The sequence below is a fragment of the Pelmatolapia mariae genome, linkage group LG10_11 (assembly GCF_036321145.2).
Source record: "Pelmatolapia mariae isolate MD_Pm_ZW linkage group LG10_11, Pm_UMD_F_2, whole genome shotgun sequence".
In the NCBI taxonomy this organism is placed as follows: Eukaryota; Metazoa; Chordata; class Actinopteri; order Cichliformes; family Cichlidae; genus Pelmatolapia; species Pelmatolapia mariae.
Genome location: NC_086236.1, coordinates 26,438,730 through 26,460,938, shown reverse-complemented (window position 1 = coordinate 26,460,938; position 22,209 = coordinate 26,438,730). Strand labels below are relative to the sequence as shown.

Genomic DNA, 22,209 nt, shown 5'->3' with positions numbered 1-22,209 from the left:
TCAGCTCTCGTTAGCTGTGTACTACCCTGATAAAGTGGCTGCAGTCACAATACCATTCAAATGTCAAGACAGTAATTTAGAAGCTGTATTTCTCTAGACAGTGCTGGCTAATTGGTATTACATTAAATACAACTAAGTAAAACATTATTAGAAAGTATGTGTGCACGATCCATATACCATATACATATATATTTATATATATATATATGTATACATGCACTTGTATGTATGTGCTTGCAAGGCATCAAAACATATTTTGCATGCATGCGTCTGGGTGTGAGCAAGCTATGTGTGCGTGTGTGTGTGTGAGTGAGTGAGGGAGAATGTGTGTGATGCTCTGTTCTGTATGCCTCAGAGCCTTTGCCAGCTGGAATCAGAAAGGTTGACCTTGGTCATAAATATCTAATCAGTGTTTGCTGTCCATGAAAAAGTTCAATTTATTCCCAACCCAATGGGAAAATGCCTCTCTCAGACCCTCTCCCCTTTTCTAGCAGACAAAAAGAAATGCAACGCTGAGAGGCGGTGAGGGGGAACCTTAACCTGGTATGGATGAAGTAGGACAGAGGCTACGCCAGAAAAAAAAAAAAAACAATGCTCATCAGCTGTTGATGAGAAGTCATCACTGGGAAGTTACAGATGGACGGCTTTCACAAAGCCTCTCATTGTTTGTTTGGTCTGAAAAGAACTGTGATACGATACAACGAAAAACCTATCACAGACAGCAAAATATTGGATATTATGTGTTTGATACTGTCAAACAGAATAAGTGCCAAACTAAAATTGTTGGCTTAGATACCCGAGCTTCTCATACGTCCTTATTTTGACATTTTCTGAAACAGGAAGACCACTTTCCTTGTCTGATGTACCGCATTAAAATTGGGGTTTTTTACTAAGCGAAGAGTTTTCAGTTATGTGTGTGCACAGTGTGTCAAAGGAGAGAGCCATATACAAAGTGACACTAGCCTGAGATACATACTAAGTTCATCTCCTATCTCATGAAAGTCTTAGTATGTGCAAACTCACAAATATTTTCAGACAAGACAGTGTGGTAGGTGGGGAGAAAGTACGGGGAAGAAGGAGATAACTCACTGTCTCTCCTACTATTTCACTAAATGAAGCCTGCCATTGTGTCTGGCCTTGTGGTGGCCTCTTAGTGCTCTTATTTGCCTTATTAATATGCATGCTAATGTACCTATTTTATGGCTCAACAGTTCTGATTCACTTTAAAATCAATTATCCATCTGGTACACCCATACCTCGCCCAGGCTCAAATGTGTATTAATTTCAGCAAACATACATCGGCGCAACACAATAAAGATAAATGCCTCGATTAGAGGCAGTAAACAAAGGAGCTAGGGATGGCTTTAATGAGATTTGGCACAAAAGGAGCTTACACTTTCTTAAATAATGAGCCTAGGGTCCCTTTTTCCAAATGCAAATTATATAAAGGAATGTTTCGCTGTCCTTGTTCCAATTTCATTTAGATAAGAGTGTCTCCAAACAAGTTGGCTGTTAATATTCTCACATGAGCACATCACTGCCTTTCTGCCTGCCGTCTCCCAATGGAGGGGAAGAGTGCTCTCCTCTTCGCAGACACATTAGTCTGTAATAAGTTCTGAAAAGTTCACTGTGCTTGTTAAATACTTCTAACAGATGAGATGGAACTGGGAGCGACTTAGATAGAGTTGACAGAAGCACTCAGCCAAACTTATCAACACTTTTACCACAAACAACTGTATAATCACCCCCATGGAAAGGTCAAGGCTGCAATAACCATGACAGTTAAAGCAACTGTATATAGATAAATGGATAGATAGATAAGTGGGCAGACTGATGTATAGTATAGATAATTAGTTTACTGCCCTCTTCTTTGGTAAGAATAGCTTTGGGCCTCAGTGATTGTTTAGTTTTTGAGAAAATGCAAAACAAGCGACGGCGAAATATGAATATCAGCTTTGAGAGCTGCGGGAGACACAAATGCACCTGCACCTGCTGTGAGAGGGAGGGGCTACGTGCAGTGCAAAATGAGTTTCTTACAATCAGCGATATGTCTCTTTTGCTTCTGAAAAAAAAATGAAAAAATAAATCTTTAATGTGATTGCAAATCCATTTGGTTACAGACAGACATACAGACACATAGATGGATAGCGGGTGAGTGGGGAGGCAGGGAGGGAGAGAGTGCAATAGTGTTAAATAAAAAGGGCCACAGGCATAGGCTGGATGGTAATGAAGAGGGGTGGGCCAGCAGCTGAGGTCCCTGTAGATGAGATCTCTCTCTGACATGTGTGTCCCCTTCATTACCCATTAAGGGGGGCACAGTGATGAATCCTTAATATGACATTACACCAATTTTCCTCTTCATTTAGCCTGCTAATGTGCTGGTCTGCTCCTATATGCCCAGGGGCTGGCTGTACCACACTCAACCAGAAATAGACCACAGTGGCCACTGGTGGCACACCTTGAAGCAGCCTAATTAGGGGCAGCGCCCACCTAATGGGGATATCTAGACAAAAGTTTGCATAAGTTGATTTTTTAAGCAGATAGAAATTGGTGACTGAATGGTGTGCACGTCTGGCATTTGGTCTGGATAAAACAAAACATAGTTTTGCCGTAAAAATTTTATGCATCGGCCTTTTTCTTGATTGACCGTCACGGGATTGGCAAAATGAGGCAAAAACACCAGAAGCAAGTCTTTTGGTTTATCACCAAAAAATCTCATGGAAATATGCCCAAATATTCATGGAGTCCTGTTTAGATATCTGCACAAGTATAACTCACTTAGCATGCCCATCCCCAGCATGAAGGCATCCATGGTGTAGGGCAGACCCCTGGCTCGCCCCCGTGTACCTGGTGGGAACATCACCTCCTTGGGCTGGGCCTTCTTACATTCTACCTATGTAGACAGACAACAAACACACACATACACACAACCAAAGCATTAGTCTGTGTTGGTACGCAGCCCGACAGATCTGACAGGGCTGTGTCAGCTCTTTAAGGTGGTTTTCTGTTTGACTTGCACAGTGCTAGATGTTTTCCATAGAGAGAGAGGGGGAAAAAAACAGACTGAGCAAATCTGAACACCTCACATTTTAGAGCAAAGTCTCTAAGGAAAACTTACAATCTTCTCCTGCATTAAAGCAAAGGTTATTGCTCCAGTGAGCATGTGCCCAAACCCTCAGGGAAATACAGGCTAAATACTTGAGTTTCCATGAGTTTCTAAAACATAAAGGTAGGAGAAGTTCTGCTCTCCAGACTCCTACAGTGTGGAAGTATGTCCAGAGTCTTTCTTTTTTTTTAACAAAAGGACTAATCTTCAAACAAGTCCTGTCATTTGACAAATCGTTATTCCTTTGCTATCATTTTTCATTGACCTTAAATGTTTTTGGGGTTTTTTTGTTGCAAAAACAGCTTCAAATCCTAAAGCCAAAACGGTGTGTTTTGAAACTGAGTAAGGGCTTTGTTTTTCTGTTTGTGTACTGTGCATTTGTGTATTGTTGCTGGGCTGGAGTCCCCAGTGTCCCGCAGTCCAATTCCACCTGCAGCGCTCATCTCTTTCCTGCATTTATTCCTCTCACTTCACTTCTCCCACATTCAGGTTTGTTCATTTCCCATCTTGCAAGACTGACATCTCCTCCTCCTACATAACACATATCAAATGAGGGATGTGACAGGGGCAGATGAGAAGAAGGAGGAAGATGAGAGTCCTATTTACCACATATCTATCCTATCTCTATGAATTATAGAGAAGCACAAGCAGCTGACAAGGGTGGCACGGTCTTGTGTCTGTTGGTTGTTCTTTGGTAGGCTGAGTCTGTTCACCATGCTGCACAATCTATTTGCTCCACTGCCTGCTTGGCATCAGCCTGTCCATCTGTTTGTCTGTTTGCCTCCTGGCTCTTGCCTGCTTCTCCCTACTGCCTCCACTTAAACAGGGCTTTCTCGGCTGCTGCGATTCACATGTCATCCTGGCCTGCTGCACAAGACAGGCTACTGCACCAGTCCTGTGCACACCTCAACCAAGGTATAGCCTAGCATCCATACAAATAGGCCTGCGACTCTGACAGGCCAGTGATGCACATTAGTATTCACACACCAGTCATACATGCACAGCGGTAGACACAACATGCTATTTCAAGTTGCCAAACTCAAGGAAAACTTCTGTGCTGAATGCATAGTGTAACAAGCTCTGTACACTGTATCTAGCAGAGAGCGAGACATGTAAAAAAGGGAACACTAATGAAAAAGGTTTCTATCACGGGGGGGAAGTTGCTGTGTTGCAGAGCTGTGATTTGTTGCTGTTAGTGGCTCTTTTATTTGAAGCAAACCAACTAAAGTACACAGTTCCCTCAGCCACTTTGTAGCTGTCACAGCTACTCTACCCTCCTTACGTGCCTGGTATGGTTTGACATAGTGCTGAAGAGAGCACAGGCGCTTTTTCCCGTCTGAGAATGACCCGCGGCATGGAAGCAGGAAGCGGGTGGGACAAATGGGTGTGTTAAAAATCACAGCACACTGCTGGGATTTTCAAATGTTCACATAGCCGGGTGACAAATACATTCAAGTTCTATCCACACTTTCAAACGCGGCAGCAGCTGATCAGCCTCTTCAAGAAACCCCTGCAACAACTAGCGAGATGGACGCTCAGGTAGTCTGCTGGGAGTAAGACAGAGCCAGGTGTGAGTCATGCCTACATGCTCTCAGATGCGGGTCTTTTGATATTCAGAGTGCGGGCTCCTTGTCATGGATTTAAAACCAGTCAGGGGCCGGGTTCTGTGGTGGTGCGAGTATGTGGGTGTTCACCTGCTTCAGACACACAGGAGGTTGAGAGCAAAGGAGGCAAGAGCTTTTCATAGTCGACTAAATCAAACAGTAAGGAAGAGAAAGGACAGAGAGACAATTCAGAGCCCGGCAACGAAGAACTGCAAAGGTTCAGCAGCCAAGAGAGTAGAGATTCAGATTTCACCATGTGGAAAGACTGAACCTTGTGGCACATTCAGAGTATGAAGGGAACACAGGTCCTTATTTTAACGGGGATCATTTTTCAGAATTATAGCTTGTGTAATTTGTCAAGGACTCTTGCATTTATTGAAGGCTGCACAATATTGTGTTGTGAAAAGTCTCCTGATCCACAATTTAAACACTATCAATGAAGGTGTTTGAGCACCATTGCACCCTGTCGAGAAAAGGGACACATCATTAAACTGCCTTGCCTTCCCTGCCAGAAAAGTTATACCATTTTTCTCAGAAACGGCACTCACGAGATCTGAAACACACACACACACACACACACACACACACACACACACACACACACACACACACACACACACACACACACACACACACACACACAGTATAAACGCTAAGTAACTAGTAAAGTGGATTCCTGTCACAAAGTGTTGACAAGGTGTGGTTACTTCAACGTGTGTGCTTTCAACATATACTGAAATGTTTCTGCCTTTCATGCACTGATATACTGCAGACGATAGCTTAGCCTTGAGACTTACATCACTGCATACCCAAGATAAAGTCAGAAGATAACAAGTACGTCTGTGAAGGCAACACTGTAGAGTTGGATGTCTTGAGACCGGTCTTGGTCTCGAGACCGGTCTTGAGACCACTTTTACGTGGTCTTGGTCTTGTCTTGGTCTCGACGGACTTTGGTCTTGGATCCCTCGGTCTTGTCTTGGTCTCGCTGTCTCGGTCTTGCTGTCTCAGATCGACATAGATTTGGAGCTTTGGAGTCAACAGTATCCATGACACACAACGTAACGTTCAATAATGTGTCATGCGCAAAAGCATCAGCTCTAAGAGCCGTGCTTAGAGAGTGCTTTGTAGTGAATCAGAAGAGTCGACTCCCATTGAGCGAGAGCTGGCTCCTCACCTGATTTTGTTTCGCTGCAAAGCTCTCACACAGTGGCTCAGCTATGCTCCAATCCCTCCATATTGTGGCCAATCACATGCGAGGATATAGGATAATATCATTATGTGAAAAACAGAGAGGGTGAGAGACACGACTCTCTTACTGACTGTCCTCTCAGTAAGTGAGTGAGACAGCAGACAGCGGTGAGGAGGTCTGTACAGGTGCATCGCAAAAACACATAAATATGCCTGACACCCGTAAACGAAGCAGCATCTGGCTGCAGTTTAAAGACTTTTTTGTCTCGGTCTCGTCTCGACTTTGTCTTGGTCTTGACTCGGTCTGTCATGGTCTTGGTCTTGTCTTGGTCTTGATACCCTCTGGTCTTGGTATTGTCTTTGTCTTAGTTTAGGCGGTCTTGACTACAAGTCTACAACACTGATGCTAAAACATTTTGAACCAACATATGGCTTGTGTTTGAAGTTTCAATAACATAAAGAATGAGTTAAACCCTTTTTTTTTTATAAGCTGTGCAATAATTAGGCAACTTGTTCTGATGTGATCTAGCCAGTGTTTTGCTTCCAGTGGTCTTTTCTGGCTGACCTTGCTTGGGTCACTCACAACTATTTCCAAGTAGCTCCATGTTTGCCCAGATTTTGCCAAGGTTGAAATCATGTTAACGCTGTGAGCGACACTGCTGTAAAATCGGAATGTTCTGAGATTCACGCAACTTAGCAATGAGTGGAGAAAAAGCTGCTAACTTTGAAGGAAGTATAACTGTCACAAGTTATGGAGTGGAAAATTCCAGTAGCAACTAAGCTAACATTCTACAATGTAAAATGTCATGAGTTATCCTAACAAGAGTAGCATGTCACATGTGTGGCAAAAGTGGCTAGCTAACCACTTTTCTGTTGCTATGAAAGATGTGTAAATCAAAACCTGAAGTTTTTTAAGCCTTCACGTTTTTTCTCCTCCACTTGTCCAGTTTCCTCCAAAATGTATATATTTTTAGGGATATAATTGCTCATCATGCAATTATATAGCAAGTCTTTGGTTAATACCTCTTTAGGAATCATCTTGTTGATGCACCAATGTTATTTTATGTCTGTCAAACTGTGTTATTTTTGGCATTTCATTTCATACAGAAATGGGAAAAAATTATGTGTTTTTGAGACAGACTGCTAGTAACAAAATCTCTAAAGATACAATTTAAAACGTTATTTGCTAAGTTGTCTGTTATGTGTTGATACAGCACTGGTGTATACCTTGCATTAGGTGTTTGTTATACTTGAATGATTCATAGGTAGTAAGTGGCTAACAAAACAAACAAAAAAAATTCTCTGAAAATGATCAGGTACAAGGACTAGACTGAAAACTTTTGAAAAATCCGAAGAAAAACTTTAAAAGGCCTTCAGAAAGCCTGGAAAACTACTACACAAGACCACTTTAAAAAATGTGGCTCCTAGGAAGTAAACTATAAAGAAAGGCTTGGCTCATGATTTTGCACAATACTGCATGTCCTTAACTAGACCACCCTGACTGATCTGTAGAGTGTGTTCCTTTTCAGCATCATGTTGTGTAGGAGGGACACCTACCTGACTACGTGAGTTTTCTTATCCAGTTCTAGTTCTTCTCACACTAATAATTAGTTTAATATTGTAAGGAATGAGAATATCCGTATAACCACATTTACACTTTCCAAGAAGGTTAATTAGGATAACTATGCTTGTTAGGTTCCAGTATACATCAACTGTAGACCTTTACGTTTGCCCAAGCAAGCTGTAAGCTACTTCGTTGGAAGCATAAAAGAATCCATACCCAGAAACCCCAAAAAGCTGTATAATATAAGGAGACAGATGCCATCCCAGCAGACCATCAGTTTGGAAAGTCTAGCATGGTAAAATAACAACAGATATATGTACTAAATTATATTTTGTTTGGGTCCTTTCCCTGGAAAGAATGCTTGTTAAAAAGTCTACAGGGCTACTTGGGATAATTATTTACTTTATTTCTCTATTTTTCAGGGAGAGTGCAGCTTAACAATGATAAGGAAAAAATTGAAAGGATGTAGTGTACATTAGCCAGACCAATTCTGTCCCTGTAAATTCTTTTCCATTTTTTCTTTTTTTTTTTCTAAACTATCCTTGTTCTGCTGTAAAATTAAGATTTGTTTTCTTTTGGGCAGTATATTATTCTCTAGCTACTAATAACTAGGCTTGAAGTCGAACTTTTGAGGCGTAGATATGCATCAGAGCCTATTCAAAGATGGACTTGTAGTACATCACAAACACTACTTCTGCCATATGTAGTAATATAGCCCCCAGACAGAGAATAAAGCAAACTGTCCTTGTTTTTTGTTTTTTTATGTGCAGACCTTATGATACAGATCGGTAATGCGCTCCAGTTATGACCTTTTCAATGCATCTCCCATACATATTAACCTTGTAGGTATGACGGGAAGGTGTGGGCGGGATGAACTGGCAATGACTGTCCTTCAGGGATGAATGTTGTGGGTGTTAGGTGTGTGTGTGTGTGCATGTGGAGGGGGAGGTGTACAGCTGCTATTAGCTTCACTAGTGAATGGATTCCATCAGCAGACTGATAGGCTGAAGAAAGGAAACAGTGTGATTCATTTACTCCAGCTCCCACTCAGAGCTAAAAAGTCAAAACACATGAACTGAATAGTTATGGAATATCACAGCTCTGCCCAATGTCAGGCATGGTGACTCGGGGAGGGGGGGGGGGGGGGGGGGGTAGTTTATATGCATCCTAAGAAAAGAAAAAGAATCAGTGGAGATTTTCTAAATATGTAATATGAGTGTTTATTGAGTTTAATGGGCCTTTTGATGGGCAGCAGATAATGGAGTTTTGCTTTTTGAGACAATTACACACACAATTTGACACTTTGATACTCAATTTATAATTTTTTTTTTCAAGAAGAGGTCGCTACTGTGTATTTTTACAACCATTTTCTCTAATATGGGTCCAACTACTAACATTTCAACGATTTTAGCTGGAGCATTTATCTCATTTAAAACCTCAAGCAAAAAACACACAAAAAACAAAAAACAAACAAAACAAAGGCTATATGTAATGCATTATATAAAGTATATATTTACAACAGAGGCACTTGTATGAATTGTCAGTAGGAAAATTGGGCATCTGAGTGTTGGTACACAGACGTATGATAATGGTAAGAAGTTTTGGATAAAGCAAAACGATGCCTTCAATGGCCTTCAATCTCACATGAGTCATTATGTCTGATGTTATCTCTCTGTCTGGTTATATAAAGGCTAAGGAATATGAGGTCATTCTAAGGACAGGTGCACCCCGTGATGCTTACACTGCTTTCTTGTCATACTCCTATATTACAAGATGATATTGTCTCTGTAGACACTGAGAGACATTCAACAGTGAGACCATGATCATCAGGTTAAAGTCAAATGGCTTCCATCACTTCTTCACTCAGCAGATGTGAACATCACTGAGCTTTTATGGGACATCCTGGAGAGCAGAGTGCAAAGTGGATTTCAACCTCCTTCATCCCTCAAAGCTTTCCTTCTTCAGTAAGCGGTAAACATCCAATTACTTACAGTCGAGAACTTGTAAGGCAACCCTCCATGAGGGACTTAAACTACTCCAAAGGGTGGTCCTACTCCCTTATTAAGCACTTCATGTTCAAAGACTGTTAAAGATTTCCACTCTTTAAAAAATATTTTCCAAGACATTTTCAACAGCCCAAAGACTTAAGTCTCTCTCTGTAAAAATCTTTTTCAAAATACTGATAACACGTTTAGTCTTTGGCAATAACCGAGTGTGTCCAGGGGTTATTTATGCAATATAAGATCTACAAGGGTACCATGCACACTTTAAAACCTCATAGCTTCAAACTCAAATCAACACAGCAATCCCTGCAGATTGCCAAGTTAAACTAAGAGCACTATGCAGGAAAAATACCCAGGACCCTGTACAGGCTGGATAAAAATCACCAGAAATCCAGCTCTTTGACTAAAAGAGGAAACTGGAAAAACAGTAATGTTTACATAGTGTCAAAAATGTTTCATTTATGGTCCGATCACGATCAAGTAATGATGTGGTTTGATACCTTATTCATCCCCTTTAAGAAAACGGAAAGTGGATTTGGAGAATCCTAGCTCCTGCTGTGTTTTTAACCTAATGGGAGTAATTCTATTCATAGAATCATTCCAATCACATTTTCAAATATTCCCAAAGTATGTCATGCTTTCTCCACTACCAACGCTAATTGAAACAAGCTCCATTCCACCACTGAATTAACCTAATAGTGCACCAAACAGAAAAGCCCTAAATCAATATTAACATTTGCTGTGACAACCCTTTGCTTTTGAGTAGCATAAACGCTCCTCCACACACTAACCAGCATTTGTTCAGGACTCCTGGCAGGTTGGTTATTCCAAGAATCTTGGAGAACTCGCCACAGTTCATCTATTGATTTAGACGGCCTCAGCTGCTTCTGTTTTTTCATATAAATCCAGACCGACTCAATGATGTTGAGATGAGCAAACCATCTGTTGCTCATCTTGTCACTGAAGATGATTCTTTAGGACACTGTTTTTTTTCTTTTTGTGGTCCATGTCAATATGACCTATGAATCTGAATCTGTATTGTACAATACAATCAGAGATTATGCTGTGTGCTACATAAGGGTCCAAACATTGAAAGTGCATAAAAATCTGGCACAGTATTATACAGCATGCACCAGAGCAGGCCACTATATCCAGCTGGCTGCAACTACACATTCATTATTGTAAATCTGGTATAAAGGCTTACAAATGAGTCGAATCTTTTAAGTACTAACTTGAATTATTTTATCCCTGCAGAACATTAAAAAGAGAAAACTGTGAATCAAAGATCAAGATGATTTTGGAGAAAAACAATGCTTTCCGTGCTTTCAATGACAGCAAAGTGCCATATGGTGCTGTTGTGAAACACACGTCGTAGCCACAGAAATATATGGGCTGCATTATACATTTTACTACTTCTCTTTCAACATTATGCTTGAGTCAATACACTGTGCAGAGTACATCTGTATCTTTGCATTAGGAGCTATTGTATAAACGCCTACTTATATTAGTCTTCTCCTTAGCGACTTGGAGAGTCGGAGCTTATTCTCCTCGGCGCAGTAATTGGCTGGTCATGTCAGGAAGACACAGTGAGAAATTGACAGCGAACAGAAAATTCCTCCCTCCTGTTGTGATCATTTGCTACTCATTCGCTGAATATTGAAAATAACACATTAAAGAACATTACATTAAAGCACTTCACTGAAACCAATGTGACTCCATTTTAATGGCACACTGCTCACTCATAAAAGCCAATACTTGATAGGTATTATTATGAATTAGCTGTGCATGCATAACAGCAGGGTGGTGTATGTGATTTGTTGGGGTGGGGGGGTACTCCTGTCTAAGAAAACACAAGTCACAGCCGTTACTTGTTAATAAGGTGCTGTCTCGCCACAATATGATATAGACATTCATATATGGGGAAGGTGTGATAAAGTGTTAAAAAAACTACCAGAAAACTGTCACGTAATCTCCCAAGTATTGATTTTTTTTTTTTTACTCTGAAAATATTTACTGGTTTTAATACAGGGGTGGGTGCCACGGTAGCTAAATCATGTTTCCACAATCACGTGTGGCCCTGGAGGGGATGATCGATACTTTTATCACAGCCTACATTTGCTAAAGCAGGCTAATGGAGAAGTCAGTGCAGCTGGTGTCACAGGTTATGAGACTCTTGCTAAGCAGCACCCTATTTTTAATTATGTATGAGGCAGAACTCACAGTGAACAGATGAAGCGCTCCTAAGAGAGCGAGGCCTCGGTGGCACATGAACACAGGGTGAGCGACCAAGTCACTTAAAGGTCCGGTCCCTCACATCTGAGTGGACGCTGACCCTGGTACACCGCCAGAGCTCCTGAGAGGACATGCAAGGAGAAGGTGGGCTGCCCTGTACATCCACATCCCTCCCAAGTGGGGTGGAATTTCTGTCTGCATCAATTATTCAAGAACCATCTTAGATAACACTCATGGGGAGGATGGATGAGGTCTATTTCTGTATAGTACTTCATAAGGATGAAGACAGGAGGCATTTTTTATTTTATGTGCTGGTGCTTCAGACACCGGATAACCAGTTTCCTCCTATGAGCAACTAAGGTAAAAAACATTTTGTGTCTTAGAAAAATGCTCAACGCACTCCAAATTCTTTTCTCTTTTGACATCCTTCCTAGATGTCAGCCCTTTGTAGAAGATTTATTTCCTGTATCCAAAGGAACTTAATGTGCAGTAGGTACTGCCAACAGGGGCTGTTACAAAGGTGACAAAAGCCTTAGAAAACCAGACCTTACGGTGTCCTTTCCACCCCAAGTGAGAAAAAAAACACATCTCATCTTGTCTGTTAGGGTTTCTAGGACTCCCAGGCGGAGTGACCAGGCTAGGGATACAGCTTTTGCAGTTATGTGGCACTTGAAACATTTTCTGTGCACGCCCTATTAGGTTCAACATGTCAATGCACAACAGTGTGTCAAATGCACTTTTGACCACTCAAACTCCCCATGCATCCCCCGCAGTCGCAAATCTTACACTTTACACAGCACTTCAGCAGCAAAGGTTAAATAAATAACAACATTAGTAACTGTTATTAACTGTGACGTAACAGCGAGTCATTTCCATACAGTGACTGTTGCATCAGAGAAAGCTTTGATGTTAATGGCAACACAAAAATAGCCTATAATTTCTCATCCATCTCTCTCTAATCCGCTTCCTCAAAAAACTCCTCTCTGTAGTAATAACAATCTTTTCTATGTATATGTATAATTAGAAGATTCTTATTCTTATTTTTCCTATATCATCCGTTTAGGCAAAGATTTGGAATGTGCATGAAAGAGCACACATGCTTTTCATGACAACATTGTTACTATTTTTTTTTTTTACATCGCACTTATTAACAGTATAGCTTTGAATAATGCTAATAAAACTATTCTCCTGTATGTGAGATTCCATTTCTCTGGACAGAAAGCGTATTTGCCGATGGAATGTAAATGCCAGAGAATCCCTGGGCTATGGAAGTTGGCACGACAGTAACACTATTTGTGAGTTTGAATCCACTTGAGCAGATGTTTTGAGCAGCTGGGCTAGCTACAGTGGACCGACTGCACATACACCTCATCGCTGACCAAGTATATACCATGTGCTCATTTTCTCACATAAAGCCTGTTAGACTGAGGTGTATCAGGAGATTTTATGTTTCTAATAATATTTGCTGACAGGTATTTGCTTTCGACTGCTATGCACGGCATGGGTAACGCCTTGTTTTTAAGTATAAGACCTGTGCAGCGGTCGTTCTCTAAAAGTCCTTGTAATTTCTTAATTCATGCAAGCTTACAAGCAAATAATTTAACTGCTCTGAACTTCATATAACTATTTGCTAAGTAATGACAGTTATAAAAGATTGGATTGTTTTGTGTTTTTAAAATCTGAACAGTCCACTCGTGCTCTTTTAAACCTAATTTAAAAACCTTAATTCATGTGCAACTAATTTAATAACATACTGATACATAATAGTGTATTTTTTAAAATGCAAGATTAACAAATTTTTTCAGTTAAGGAAATTCAGCCTCGTAATTGGAAACACAATTCAAGATTCATTTATTATCCAATTACAAGTTCTAACAAACAGGCTGTGAGTTTGACTTACATCATGAGAATTTTTAATTAAGGTAAAAAGGTGGAGAGGGGCTCAAACTATGCCAGCTAGGATATTCTCCAGAGCTCAGATTTAGTAACAAACAAAAAGTTGCATCCACTATTTCTGTAACTTAATTTTTTTTTTTTTGAAGAGAAGGGTTTAGAAAATCTACAGCTGTCAGATGTTACACTTCATACCGTTGCGTGATTTTTGTGTGTTCACACGGTGCTGCGTCTACAAATCAAAGGCTCTGAAGCATTTGATTGTGACACGCTACCTTCCATGCACACACAGTTATTTCTGTCACACTTTGGCTTTTTGTGTTTCGGTCCTGAGCGCTGACTGTGATGCAGTGCCGAGACACGCGGGGACATATACCGGGGGTCATGTGTGACCTGGAGTGGTCCCTGGTGAACACGGTTCTACTACACTGGTCCTGTCAGTCACATACCCAGTCAGTCAGTCATTTCCAGGGAAGAACTGTGAAAGAGAGTGAAGATGTACAGCGAAGAGAAGGAGCACCGCTGAAGACGACTATTCCTCCAATCAATTGCCGTCCGCAAACGTGCTTAAATGGCGCAGGATTTCTTAAGACACCTGCAGGGTGGAACTGGGTGAAGGAGGACCTAATGTCACACTTTCTACACTGAAAACGCTTCCTGCCAATTATCATAAGTTACACGATGACTTAGAAAACTGCTGCTGAACTCTGAGGAGTTCTGGGATGACCATATTACTGGTGTAAATAAAACAAGCATCACTGGCACTCTGTGGAAGGTGTTAATCCCTGACTAATGAACTCGGCCTCTGCCAGTAGCCTCCCTGTTGGATCCCTGGACATCTCTACCTGTGTATGCGTGTGTGTGTGTGTGTGTGTGTGTGTGTGTGTGTGTGTGTGTGTGTGTGTGTGTGTGCATGGTAGGGGATTCAGAAAGAGAGGGACAGGCTCCACTCTCCCGTCCCTCAGCCTGACAGGCAGAACTCAGCCACACAATTTCACGGTTTGTGGGCAGTACACACCACTGCTTTCACATCCCTGAGACCCACAGAGTGTCTATATGTGTGTGTGTGTGTGTGTGTGTGTGTGTGTGTGTGTGTGTGTGTGTGTGTGTGTGTGTGTGTGTGCTAGCCTGTGCATATGAACATGGACACACACATACGCACCCACACCAGCTGTGCTATTAATACTAAGGAAAGAAGAAATCAAATATTAATCCTTCGACGTCCACCTGGAATTGGAAAAAATATAATGCGTAGACTTACCATTTTGTTATTGATTTCATGAAAATGAATTTCACAGACTTTCTCTACGATGTCTTCACTGTCAAATGTTATGAAACCAAATCCTATGTAGAGAGAAACAGAAGAGGGAGGGGGCACAAGAAGAGACCGGGTTAGTGGAGAACCTTCACAAAACTTCAGTAAGTAAAATTAAAAAAAAGAAAAAAGATGGAATATTATCATGAGCCAGATCCAGAAACTATGCAAGCACATCTGTGGAGACTGGCTTGGGCATGGAAAAGAACAAGTGAACAAGACAGACATTGTCCTCTTTAAATCAGGAATATGATGAAATCTGCCACATTATTAAGGGCACTCAAGGACCTCTTCTACAAAAAGAAGATGGAAAAACAGCACAAAGCTCATTTAATGAGATTCAGGGAGCTAGGGCCCAGCATCTGAATTTCATTAAATGCATTTTGTGTTCTTTTTATTGAAATCTCACTGTATAACAAGCCCTCATTTTTATGTTAATACAGGCCTTAGAATGAATGTGTCGTTGACAGTGGGATTTTCATGCCATATTTATAGGATAAAAGCTTAACCCCTCTTTAAAAAAAGAAAAAAAGAGAGACAGAGAGACAACATGGTTTTAGACTTTTGAACACAAGTGGATTGCAATGCGCTCTTCTGTGTTTTGATGGTGATACACAAAGCAATCTAGCATCTGTATAGCTGGGGTTGAAAGGAAAACATATTCTATTACTTTCTCGAAAGCCAAACAGTTAGTGAATAAAGCAGTGCGAGGGACTGACAGGGAGATGAGGTTTTTTTTAAAAAACAGCAAAAACCTGACGAAATAAAATCGCCACAGACTGAGCTTAAACAGCCGTTGCAATAAACAACACGCCGTCCAGCCGACACACTCCGCAGTGTGTCCGTCTAATATTGTATATGTTAACCGTCTACCTAATGTGAGACGAAAGCTAAACACAAATGTGAAACAACAGTTGTTATTCGCACGAACATGAAGACAAATCCATGTCTTCAGGCATCAGCTCAGTCATCATCCACTTCACAGGACAAATCTCAAGGTCAAGGACTCGAGGGGAAGCTATTCGGAGCCTAGTTTCCCGCACATCTGCACATATTCGCCTAACAACACATACGACACCACAGGGTATACAAACGAGAGATTTGTCAACCATCAGAGAATTTGCTGTATTTATTATACTGAGGTAGTTTATCCTTTTAATATATCTTGCTGTATTGGGCCTTTGCTGGCTATGCTGCAAATCGATGAGCAGCACCACTTTCTGGCAGTATTGGATTTGCAGGATTTTTGAATCAATGTGATTAAACACCTTTATTTGTCAGGTATTTAAACCAAAGGAAAAAGCATTTCCCATTTGGTTAGTTTCAGGTAGATCATAATATTTTACCTTGTACTTTATCCATATCACCCATTCCTAAGCAGGCTGATTTGCAAATATTTAGTAGCTTAAGTGTCTTAATATTCACATCTTTGCAGGAACATGACTGAAAATGAAGTATATTATAGTACATTAGCATCCTAAGCTGCTTATTGCTTATTACCTCATCAGATCATCCTGTAAAAATAATGATTTCTTTGTGCAGAATTGTTCCTGCTACTTACTACAGCAGACAGCCTACCACAAACAGTGACATCTATAGTTCTGTCATAAAGTCTTTATCTCTCACTCACGTTTTTCTCTTCTGCTCCTCCTTCACTTCCTCCTACTACGTAAATAACAAAAGATTCTCCTAAAGCTTCTCTTTTGACACAAGCAAGAACATATCAAAACAGTCTTGTCAAAAGAGGGTTGGAAACCCAACGTGCGAGCTGATTAAATACGGACAACATCAGATCTAATGAGATCTTAAGAGACACAATGTGAATATCCACTGAGATGTCTCTGAACTGAGTTGTAGCGGGAGCGTATGTGAGAGGGTGGGGGAGGCAGGGGACAGGTGATGACGACGGGCAGGAACGCAGGGAGCGGGGGTTGGGGAGAAGCACCTTCTACTCCTGCTCGCCCCACCTTCATGGCGGGCACAAGGAGCACTTTTGACAACCAACAAATCAACCGCCAGGAGTAATTTGTCATGGAGGTCTGTAGGTAGAGGGAGTGGAGTCTAGGGGAACAAAGATGGAAAAAGAAAGGGAAAAAGGTGGAGATGAAAGTAGAGAGGGGGTGGGCAGAAAGACAGAAAAAGTGACAAGGAAAGAGGTTAACACACATGGCCCCTGTCGCCACACTCCTTCCTGCTGCTACAGGCAGCTCCTCCATCAACTGACAGGACATTTTCCACTGCACTATTATATCCACTGGGGTCAGGGCCAAGCCCACCACCACAGAAACCACCAGCAGGGTCCTTCCACCCATGACTGGATCTGTTTAAACGGAAAAAAGGGGGGGGGAAAGACATTTGGCTGTAGTGAAAACTACCACTAGAACACACCGTAGCATTCACAATATCACAATACACAACAAACATCCACATTTTTCTCGCTCGTCGGCTCAGCACACACCTCCTTTATCAGTCCCCTGTGTACTTTCTGAACCTCTGTCCCCTGCCATTGCAGTGCAGCTCTTTGCTCTACTATCCTATTTTACAGACCTTACAGACAATTACAGGCCACAAAATAGCAGTAACAGAAATATTCCTTTCTCCCATCCTCCTTCGGTGGGGTGTCAGCAGAGCCAGATTGTCCTCATATATCCTGGCCATTCTTCCTCCAACTATCCACACGTAGCAGGAGGCTGACCCCCACAAAACTATTAAAGACTGTCAGCACTGACAGACACAAGCAGAGACGTGTCAACATCCTCACACCGAAGAACGTTCCCACAGCTTAAACAATACCCTGTAAATGGAAACACATGGATGTCTTATAGTAAGGCTGATAATAGGTGTTATGCGGCCACTGGCTGAGGCCTCTTGGCTGCACTTGCTCACACTTATTAGCCAGAACTGGGCTTGGCCTCGTTTCGCCGCTCCACAGAACCGGTGGGGAGCCTACTTTCACAGCCATTTACCAACTTCATCATACTCAGTCTTTATTTCACACTCAGTGCAGGTTTCTCTGCTTCTGTTGCTCTGATGCTTTTCACACACCCTAACCCAACCAGCCCCACCAAGCCTGGGAAAACTTGTAAAATCATGGAGAACTCTTGGCTTTAACTTCTTTGACTTTTAAATGCATCTTTGTAACTGCTAATACACCTATAAACACAAATCTTACAAATTGGAAATACCAAACTTAAATAAATGAAAATAAATAAATGTTAAATGTAACATTTGCAGTAGTAGTGAGGGTACTATTATGATTTTACTTTACCCCATTGTGTAAAAGATTTGTGAGCACATAAACATGCAAGGAGAAGACATAAGGGTAACATTAATTTACAGCTGCTATGTATAGCAGCCATAGCCCATGTCCCTGATGACTCATGAAAGTGCATAGCACATATGTATCATAAGGTATATACCTCATTACACCTTTCTAGGTCAATATTAAGCACAAATGAACCAAAAGACACAAAGGTTCTTAACAAAGACGTGTGTAGGGCTCTTCCTTGCTGACAGCTGAACTTTTAACTACGGCTGATCATTTTACACGTTAGATACTTTCAATATGTCTAACCACTTAGCAAACAATTAAAGCTTATAAACGTGCACTTCCAATGCTTTCACAGTAGGGGCTGTAATATTGCTGCTGATGCATGTAATGAGAGGAGCATGCTGCTAAGCAGCTCTGACTGCTGACCCTGTCACCACAAAGGTAAGAAGCCTGGAGGATGTGTTGTTCATAGCTTCTGGGATGCAGCACAAATGGAACATACAGACACAAATAGAGAAGACAAAAGCACCTATGTGCATACACATGTAGACACACACAAACACGCATAACTGTACCCAAAACTAAACTGCTCCACCAAGCTTAAAGGACAGAAAAGGTATGTTTTATCTTGTCTCATATTATCTATACTTTACCACTGAACTAGTAGTCGTGCCCTAATTATACTTGATGGGACCTTCACCTGTCCATCCCAGAGTAAACCTACAGAAAGCTCCAGCGCTGTCTGCTTATATGGTGTATCCTCCAAGCCCAATCTTCTTGTAATGCAGAGAAGCAGACAGAGGCAGTCCGAACACCCACGGCACAGTTAGAGTCCTTTGATCAGTATTTCCGTCTGCTATTACCAGAGATCCAGAGCCCCGGGCATTAATCCCCTGTTTAATACAGTTAACACCATGAACTCTCTAACAGCACAGGGCACATATAGCTGAGAAGAGAGAATAGAGAATGAACAAATTTAAGAAAATATTGTGAATAGGAAGAGATATTTTTCTTTTAAAAACTCCTGAAACATTAGAGAGGGAAAAAAAGCACACATCTATGAATGTTTACTGATCAGTGCACTGCTGCTGAAAAGGATCTCACCGTCTAAGTAGACTCAACGTATAATCCATTATGTACTTAGATGGCCATGTTTACATCATATCTCTGCAGATTTCCACCTATAAGTGTTGTCTTTTTATACCCACAGTAAACGCATCTTCAATTTTAGCAACAAGATTTGACAACTATCTGTAGTAAATAAAATATGTTTTTCTTATTGGTTAATAGACAAAAACACAAAAAGAAACAGAAAGACAAACACCAAGAGTTATTACAGGTCCCTTAGGCATACCCGGATTCCCTAGTCACAAGTCAAGACACCAGCTGATAAAAATCCAAAACAAATAAATATGACTGCTTTGATGCCTATGAGTCTGTGGGGAACTGAAGACGCTCGATGTAAAATTAATCCCAGAAGTGCACCATGGAGTGAGCCACGAGCACTGTTTCAGACAACACTCAGAAGATGAGACTGATAAGAAGTTTTTGGTTTAGCTGTGAGATTGCAACATGAATTCATCATAGTACATTTTTTCATGGCTTTAATCTTTGTTGCATAGTACTGTGTGCACATAAACAATCAGATTTGTACTGGTCATTGTGATGAAAAAAGGATTTTAAGAAAATATTTTCTTGGGCAACAGACAGAAATACACATTGTAAATAAGTACTAACTTTGCATTTTATTATTACTTTTTCTATGTATTATTTATTTGATTGTTTTTACAGGGTAATAATGGACTTAGTTACTTAATAAATAGCCTCGTTATGTAAAAATGCCATAAAATGTGCAGTTTCTAATGTGCACTGCATAAGTTTAATATGGTGGGAAGTTTCATTTGACAGCTGATTAAAAATAAGAAAAAAAAGTACAGAAAATATGTCAATTACAATGAAATGCTTTGTGTAGGTGTGTAAATGCACTAGCCCCCGTGAGATTTAACCAGTGCAAATCTCTCTTTTTGGACCCTGTCTGCACAGTGTGCAGTGTGTCAGCCCTCCGTCTGAGCAAAAAAGTAAAGGTGATGATTACCGTACTGTATGTGTAGGTGGCTGTATGAGAGAGCATCAGGTGGTAGGGAGAACTAGCTTAAAATTGAGCCACAATTATCACACGTGGTGTTTTACATTGTTAGCAAAAGTTCTCAGGCTTTAAAACGCTGGAACATATTAGTTTATTCGACATTTAAAAGGACATCTACTGATTGCTGAGAAATGTCATGAAGGAGCTTTCAACAGCAGAATGAAATAAAGCAAGAGGCCAGAAAACAATTAGATAAAAGCAATGCGACTATAAATTGGTGTAATTAGATTTCAATATGATTGTGGTTTTCTTCACGCTTGGCCTTTATCATTTTATGGTGCTCAGATGACTTTGCGCCACCACTTGTTTGGATTGTTTTTATATTCTGGTCTGATCAATTACATTTCTCCATTAATCTTGACTCCTGAAAACTGCAGATAGAAAATAGGACTCATAACATCGATAAACAGGTCATGGAATGAAAAAAAATAAATGAAGAAATAAATGCTAGCTTTTCATCAAATTAACAAAATAATCCTATACCACAGTAGACACACCACCCTAGGGATGTGGCGGCATAATTTATACCTAAAAAAACAGAATAAGTGACTACCGAATGGATGGATGGATCTAGGATATGCGTTTAATAAATGTTTACAGTGACAATATGCCTGCTTCCTCTGCATTTTCTGCAGAGCAACTGGGCTCAGCATGCATGCTGAGGGAACTAGTTTGTCTGTGCCTCTATGTAGGTCAGCTTTCTGAGTTGGCCATCAATTTCTACTGTCCTACTTAAAGAGACACTCCATCGCCATACAAACAAATACACAAACATGAGCACACACAACATTTGTAACACTTGAATTACATACGAGGATCGTAGCCTGCACTTCTACTATGTCATCGATTTTACTTGCGCTTTAGTCACAGAAAGACATCCCAACAAATATCCCTAATTGTTACTGTAACACATATCAACTCAAATCTGTGTTGTTAGTAAATGCTCATTTGTAGTTTGGTCATGGTGGTAATGGCCATCTCAACAGAAACACACAAAGTGTGCACCGGTAAAATGAATACAGTGCTCGTCATCTCTTCTAACACGCTCTACCTCCAGAAAGACCCTCATTAGTGCCAAACAATATACCTATAAGTATGAGTTTCTCTCTTCCTATATGATCACAAAGCTGCTCTAACAATAACTGAATGGAAGCAATTATCTGCTGAGAAGGTGACTAACTTCCCCTTTACTCACCAGCACCAAGACAGCAGGCTAAGAGCAGCACTCTACAAAGAGCTAAAAGGAGAAAAGAAGAAGAGTATTCAAAGACAACTACAAAAATAAATAAAAATGTATCTAATAAATAGTATAAGTGAAATTTTAATTACTTTAATCTGCAAACTACTGGAGGTATAGAGGAGTGTGAATAAAGATTTCACAGAAATAAAGAGAAGGGTTTACTTATACATGTCTCCACAAGGCAAACCACAGTGTGAACTAACCGATACAACAGTGACACGTTTACCCAAAGGTGAGGTGCCAGAGAGCTGAACTTGTTCACAAGTGTTTATCTGAGTCATTAGATGGAGAAAAATCACCCTGCACTTCGGACTTGACAAAGACCTTCGGTCCATTTGTATCACAGCCTTAGAGCAGGATTTCACCAGAGGGCTCAGCAAACTTCTACAAATGTGCCAAAGTCTTTTTGGTGCAAACACGTGAGAAATAATTATCTGCAGGACCAAGTTCAAGTTTTTCAAGAGCATAATTGTCATTATATGACATTAGATGTGCAGCATTATTTTTCTTATTACTGTTCTTCACATGGGAACAAATATGCAAGGATTAAAAGTGAGGTGATTTAAGTAAAATGAAATAATCAGGTAATGTAATCTGTTAGTTAATGAAAGGCTGAATAGTTGGTGAACCCTTTGGAATTGGAACAA

At 40.7% G+C, this 22,209-nt stretch overlaps 1 protein-coding gene across 8 annotated transcripts in view; it reads right to left on the bottom strand.

Moving 5' to 3' along the window:
- The window catches only part of msi2b (musashi RNA-binding protein 2b), a 256,295-nt gene that overhangs the window by 52,828 nt on the left and 181,258 nt on the right, over nt 1–22,209 (bottom strand). For all 8 annotated transcript variants that reach the window (XM_063488313.1, XM_063488312.1, XM_063488316.1 and 5 more), the window contains exons 8-9: nt 14,852–14,934; nt 2,779–2,893 (exon numbers count right to left, since the gene is read on the bottom strand). In XM_063488313.1, the coding sequence (XP_063344383.1) occupies nt 2,779–2,893; nt 14,852–14,934 (198 nt within the window). The remainder of the gene's footprint in view (nt 1–2,778; nt 2,894–14,851; nt 14,935–22,209) is intronic.